General features: G+C 40.0%; 1 protein-coding gene across 1 annotated transcript; it reads right to left on the reverse strand.

The window, feature by feature from the left end:
* Positions 1 to 1,077: 1,077 nt before the first annotated feature.
* wfikkn2b (WAP, follistatin/kazal, immunoglobulin, kunitz and netrin domain containing 2b) lies at positions 1,078 to 5,156 on the reverse strand. The gene is made up of 2 exons (XM_053640647.1): positions 4,128 to 5,156; positions 1,078 to 3,386 (listed from the first exon to the last, which is right to left on the reverse strand). Exons 1-2 carry the CDS (start codon positions 4,353 to 4,355, stop codon positions 1,887 to 1,889), a joined length of 1,728 nt encoding a protein of 575 aa, XP_053496622.1. The 5' UTR covers positions 4,356 to 5,156; the 3' UTR covers positions 1,078 to 1,886.
* Positions 5,157 to 7,201: the final 2,045 nt, after the last annotated feature.

Raw genomic sequence — 7,201 nt, forward strand, 5'->3', positions numbered from 1 at the left:
ACCTTTTGGAATTGCTCTCATCAGAGCATAATACTTTTTGCCAAATGTTTTTGGGTTGGATGTTTTTCGAGAGAAAGGGCTTCCATCTATCCAGCCTACCCCATAGCCCGGATATGTGAATATTATGAGAGATTATTGTCACATGCAGAGAGTAATCAGTACTTGTCAGATATTCCTGCAGCTTTATTAATGTTGCTGTTGGTCTCTTAGCAGCCTCTTTGGTAAGTTTTGTCTTGTCCTGTTGTAAATTTTGGATGTATGTCCTGTTCTTGGTCATGTCACTGTGGTGTTCCATTTTCTCCACTTGACGATGATGGCCTTGACGGTGATCCATGGTACAGCTAATGTTTTGGAATTTTTTTTTGTACCCCTCTCCTGATCGATTCCTTTCGACAGTGAGACCTTGCATAGGCTTTGTCAGCTCTTTGTGGACCATGTCCTCAGCAGTCAAATGAAACCAAGTAGATGCCAAGAAAATCCTACCGAAACAGCTGGTCTTTATTTGTGGTTAATCAGAATAATTTCATTGGTGACAGTTGTTTGATAATTACTCTTGAACATGAGTTTGAATGTGATTGGTTCATTCTGAACACAACCACATCCCATATTATAAAAGGGTGTGCACACTTATGCAACTAGGTTATTGCACCTTTTTTTTATTTTTTCTATTTTTCCCTAAAAATGTTTCTGATTGTTTTTCACTTCATTTTGATGCGTTGTAATTTCACATTGAGGGTGGAAAAAATTCTGATTGGTTGGTTACATTTATTTATTTATTTATTTTTATCAGGAAAACCCTACCATTTTAACAGGGGTGTGTAGACTTAATTTTTTTTTTTTTTTTTTTTTATATCCACCATACTTGCAATTTGTTTTGAAATACAGTAATGCATATTGTGGCAAAAAATGATGATGATAGTCAGACAATAAGACTTATTTATTTATTCAGTGACATTTTGACATTTTGACATCTTTACAAATATGAATCCAAATTATTAAAAAAAAATATGGACATGCTTACACCAAATGATAATGTTAGATGGGAACAAAATACATTAAAATAAATAATGGAAAACAAAATCACTTCACGATTGTCCTTGTTAAAATATCTAGCTGTACATCAAACGTTCATCATAACAGAAATGTGAGCAGGATAGAATACAGATATATCTGCTTTAACAAGCCTTAAAACAGAACTTCAGAGTAAATATAATACAACTTATCCATGTGCTTTCTACAGTATATTACAACAGTTTTCTTGAGACATGTCATTAACCTCCAGTAATAAAATAATAGAGCATCAGACAAGAAATTACTCATCAGATTCCTTGAATGAACCACCTTGAATTTATAAGGTAGGCACGAATTTCCTTTGAAGTAAGGGAATAGTGTGTGCTGGGATTTGGCCCAGCAGATGGGTCTGATTAATGCTTCCTATGCCTACAAATGTGTTCTTTCACTTTAACCCAAGAGGCATTTTAGCAGGTTTCCTATGAAGACGTTGAAAGTTGACACTGTCTCATGGGTGAACAGCTGTGTCTCATACTGTATATACAACCTTGTCAAAGCAAACATCTTAACTGGCCTGGAATTTTGTGGATGTTAGACAACTCACTACTCATATACAAGAGTATTGTATATAATAAACAGATTTAAAAAAAAAAAAAAAAAAAGGAAAGAAAACTAAATCAACAGTACAGTAAGTTAAATATAAGTACAAGAAGGAAAATGATTTAAAACTAGAAATACAAAAAATATGATTGTGGAACTTTTACAGTTCCTCCATTTTATCCAACATCACTGTGCATAGTTCTTACATTGATAAATGTCATTGGCCATTTGAATTTTCAAAAGAATAGCAGTCATCTTGGGCTAAGAGCACTGCCCTATTCCCTGAACTCTTTCAGAATTTCACATGTGTTTTTATTGATCACTTCGCGCAGCCTGCGGAGCCGTCGCACACTGAACTGGCTGACGAAGCTGTCTGGCTGGAGCACGGCCATTCCGTTGTGCACATCACCCATGATGATGATCTGACCATCCGAGGTAGTGACATTGGGACACGGGCAGTTCCAGTCCATGTTCTGCAATGTCACCTCCAAGGGTTCATTCTGCAGGAACTTAAGCCCCATCTTCTCATCCTTAAGGATCTCATCGATGTTGATCTGCGCCCGGCCCGAGCCTTCCTCTTCTGTCAGCTCTGTCATGCGGCCCAATATCACAAAGTCACTCTTGCAAAAACTGGACACGATCTTGTGTTGTGATTTACATGGCTTGCAGCGGTGGTTCTTTGGATATGGGCACAAGTCCTCGCATGCCTCTTTTGTTTCAAAGTTGTTGTCATTGCCTCCACAACCCCCATAAATGAAGGGCTGGCACTGTTTGAGGGTGCTGCTGTAGGCCCAGCGTGGCTTATAGAATTTACAGGGGCCCTGCAGGCTTGGAAGACCACATGGGGTAGGCAGTTCAGCCTGGCAGGACAGCATGCAGGAGTCAAAGCTGTCAAAGTGGTTCTGGTTCTGATTGCAGTTACCGTAGGTGAATATGAAGCAGCTGTTCCTCTTGCTGTCATAGTACCAACTCAGCTTCTGCCCACCACAGTCACCAGTGTCTGGCTCCTTCATGCATTCCTCAGCAGGGAAAGGAGACAGGTTCTTTGGCTTCTCTTTCTCAATTGGGTCTCTCTGTATGACAGAGAGTGGGAAATGGGCTTGGATAGAACCACCTGAGTTTGTGGCTGTGCAGGTGTAGACACCTATATCTTCTAGCTGGGCGCTGTAAATCACGAGCTGTCCAATATTAGTGACAACTACATTTCCCAGCACGTGATTGGGTTTCATAACAATGTTTTCTTTTCCCTCCAGTTGCTTCTCCCAGGTGATCTCAGGTTTTGGCCAGCCAGTCACTTCACACAGGAAGCTGGCTGTATCGCCCACAAACACAGACTGTTCCATTGGGCTCCCAGTTATGACTGGGGGCTGCACATTTAATGTAGTGGTGAGCAGTAGGGTGGTCGTTGGGAGGGCGGTGGTTCCTGGAGGTAGAGGACTAGTGTTTACAGGGTGGGACCTGCAGGTCACGACAGACAGGGAGATACCTTTGGAGCAAGCTTCAGCATCCATGTAGCACTTGTTATAGTAGGTCATCCCGTCAGAAGCACAGGTGAAATGCGGCTCCTTCTCACAGCGATCTCTGCACTTGCATGTGGGCTGCCCATTCCAGATGTGGCACTCAGAGCCCTGCTGAGTGCACATGAACTTGTCGCAGGTTGCCTCTTTGGTTATGCCATCAGCTCCCTTCTTCGCTGACGCATCCACGTAGCGGGCTGCCACACAGCTCCTGCTCCCACAAACATTTGCGCAGCACTTTTCAAATGTCTCACATTCCTAAACAGAGAGCATAACCAGACACTGAGTTTTTTAATAATTCACTTTTGCAATATTTCTTTGTTTATTTCATTCTGTTTATCCCATTATTATCATAATCATTGTTGTGGTTGTTATCATGTTCTTTCTATGCACTTTCAGTAATTGTATTTCAATAACTCTGTTACATTTATTCATTTATTAGTTAATACATTCATCTTCAGTACTGGTCAGGGTTGGGGTGGATCTGGGTTCAATCCAGGAATACACCCAGGATGGGACACCAGTGTATCCAGGTCACCGCATGCATACACATTCACACTTAGGGACAATTTAGAGTACCTATCATCATTACATTTATTAATGAATTAAGTATATTATTAGAAAAAAGACATAGAACCCTCTGAGGGAACACTTCTATGGTTCTATGAGTGATTTCTTATTTGAGAGGTTTCCAGATAGGAAACTAATTATCCAGAAAGAACCCTTGAAGTGTATATATATATATATATAGTTTTATCTGAGAGTGAGTCTGCAGTTTGGATCTGTTTGTAGGCTATAAACTGTTCAACTGAAATTGTTTTAGAGCTTCTTGCACTTCTTGGGTTCTTCAATGGTTCTTTGGATGGTTAATGGTTCCAGAGGTTTCTAAAAGTTTTCATAGATCCCTTTCTGAAAGGGAAGCCCTCGGTTGTAAGTTTTTTGTTGTTGTTGTTGTTGTTTTATTTTCTACAATGGAACAAAGAATGGAGAAGCGCTCACCTGGTCGGACTCGCACTCCCGGGTGCAGGTGCTCATTGCGTCCACCCACAGGTTGGGGTTCACATCGTTAGGACAGAGACCCGGGTGCGAGTACGCAGCTTTCTGCAATGCCATGCCTCTCACGCGTAACATTACCAACTCACCGGCCAAAAACAACCATATCCAGAGACGCATCGTTTTATAGGAGCTACTTATTTTCGGGACATGAAGAGCTGGGATTTCTGTCATCTTTGCGCGCGTTTAGTTATTTAAAAAAATCAACAACCCCAAAACAATACACCGGCACATTCAGCGGTGCCAAATATTCCAGTCAAAACCCGGCTGAACGCAGAAAGATCTGATCGATCGAAGCGTGTAGAGAAGGACGTTTGAGGTCCCTGTATTTATACCCTATTGTAATACCGAGTGGAGCCGATGCTGATTTCCTCTGACCACAGGATCTCACCGTTACGCGCACATGACAGTTATGAATGGCTCCGAGGTTTATTATAGAGGCTTTAAAAAACATCTGTCCTAAAGTTGGGGTTGGTACTGGGATACCTGCCTGCGTGAGAAACGCCTGGAGCCCGTGTTAACCCTTCAGAGGCAAACCTGAGATGTGTCAAAGTCATGCGCCTACTACAGCTCCGAGTTTGTCAATAGTAATGTTTTCCTAACTGTTAGATTGCACTTCAAATAGGTGGTTTTTGGTTTCATAGCTCTGGTCTGTAACTGTTCGGTTCGATTGATTAGGTGAGTGTCTTGGTGGGACAAAATAAATAAATAAATAAATAAATAAATAAATAAAGGAAGGAAAAAGTAGAGAAACGTAAGCTGAGAGTCTATAAATTGTGTTCACAATAAGAACTGAGTATTAGGGGAGAGCGGGGTCAGTTGTAACCGGGGTCCGCTCTATCAATTGCTCCAATCAGCAACAAGGTGACGCTCACTCTGAACATGCTTGTTAGCATCTTCTGCGTGTCTGCAAAAATAGGCAAAAAACATCAACTTGAACACAAAATTTGTTGTCCTCATCGGGAGAATGTTTTCAACAACAACAACAACAACAATAATAATAATAATAATAATAATAATAATAATAATAATAATAATGATAATAAATTTAACCCCTTTTCTCCCATTTTGGCCAGTTCCTACCCACTAGCTAGCTCTCACCTACTGTATGACATGACAGCTACCAACCAGGGAGAGTGAAAGTTAGCATGTGCTTCCTCTGATACATGTGAAGGTAACCATCTCTTTAAACATCTGCTCATCACAGATTAGCTGAACACTTGGTTGAAGAAGAGTTCTTGGTAGAAACTCGCCAACTGACCTCTCCGACATACATGGCCAATTGCAGTTCTATACTCCCAACCACAGATGGTTGTTGAATTGTCAGGATTTGAATTCACGATCTCTTGATGAAAGGGAAAAACGCTTTTTTGTTCTGCCACTTGGTAGCTTGGATTATGTGTTCATTTTATATGCAAATTAAACCAAAATAGGCTAAGTATCTATTTGACTTTAACATGCTTGATGATTGAGGATGCTAAGCTGATTTGCTAGCATATCACGTTTCAACATGGTTGCCAGTGTGGGTCAGTTGTTACAGAGTACAAAAAGAAAGTAACAAAAGAGAAATGGGTTCTATCCTGGAAAACCCTGGCATATGGATGAATGTGTGATCTGTGTTATTAACGTTTTAACAAATGTTTGAACATTTTAACAGCGGGCATGGAAGCTTAGTGGTTAGCACATTTGCCTCGCATCTCCAGGGTTGAGGGTTCGAATCCTGCCTCTGCCCTGTGTGCGCAGAGTTTGCATGTTCTCCCCGTGTTTCGGGGGTTTCCTCTGGGTACGCCGGTTTCCTCCCCCAGTCCAAAGAGATTCAATGTAGGCTGATTGGCGTTTCCAAATATTCCGTAGTGTGTGAACGTGTGAGATTGTGCCCAGTGATGGGAACTCTGGGCACAAGGCTCCAGGTTCCCTGTGACCCTATGTAGGATAAGCAGTATGGAAAATGCATGAATGGATGGAACATGAAAATGCACAATATGGCCAAAAGTATGTGGACACTTGACCATCACACCCATATGTGCTTGCTGAACATCCTGTTCCAAAGCCATGGCCATTAACATGGAATCTGTCTCCTTGTTCTTCAAGGAAGGTCTTCCACTAAATTTTTGGAATGTAGCTCTTGTGCGCTTTCAGCTACAAGAGCATTAGTGAGGTTAGGCAAGAAAGCCCTGCTCAGTTAATGTGCCAATTCTACCCAAAGGTTTGGGGAAGGCCCAATTATGGGTCTGATGGTTATGAACTGAGATGCAATTGACAATTGGTCAACTGACAACAATTGACCCCACACCATATTAAAGTATTTTAAAGATTTTTATTCCTTATTTGGTCCTGAATTAATTTCATATACTTTGTTAACATTAAAATTGCATTTGTTTAATAGTAATAGTTATGAGACAAATGTACCTATCATGTGTAAAAATAATAATAATAATAATTTTTTTAAAACCCAGTGCTTTAGAAAAATAAAAATTTTAATTAAAATTTTGGAATTTAAGATTTCCCAAAATATGGCAGATGTTACAACAGACCCCACTCTCCCCTATGAAACAGCATGGTTGTGTTCTGGAATTAATTTATCAGTGCCACACTAAAACAGTCCTAACATCTGGAATCAAACTCTCAGTTATACAGTGACACATATTCATCTTATTTACCAATAGACCATGTACACCATAATGTCAGGGAACTGAATTTAAAGCAGAATGTAACATAAATAGTTTTGTTCAACACAATTTAACAATAAGGTAACACATGTACATTTTCAGTTTCAGTAGAATTGAAATGGTTTTTCTTGAATGCAAGCATTAGATTTATGTGTAGATAAATTCCTCATAATAGATTTCAGAGTAAAGCATAAATTGATTTCTGTTATGGAGGAGAGAGAATGTGACGTAATTATTATTATTATTATTTTTTTTAATAGAAAGCTGTTTTAAACTGCTTTTAATAAATGAACCAAAAAAGCTGATCTTGACCGTTATTGGATCTACATTTGGAATTATGTGCTGTGGTCA

This window comes from Ictalurus furcatus, chromosome 13 (genome assembly GCF_023375685.1).
Source record: "Ictalurus furcatus strain D&B chromosome 13, Billie_1.0, whole genome shotgun sequence".
Taxonomy (NCBI): Eukaryota; Metazoa; Chordata; class Actinopteri; order Siluriformes; family Ictaluridae; genus Ictalurus; species Ictalurus furcatus.

Bases quoted from the DNA above. Each gene is read 5' to 3' on its own strand.
- wfikkn2b (XM_053640647.1), bottom strand. From the start codon at position 4,355: ATGACAGAAATCCCAGCTCTTCATGTCCCGAAAATAAGTAGCTCCTAT. The intron at 3,387-4,127 runs GTGAGCGCTTCT...CTCTCTGTTTAG, and splicing joins GGGAGTGCGAGTCCGACCAG to GAATGTGAGACATTTGAAAA.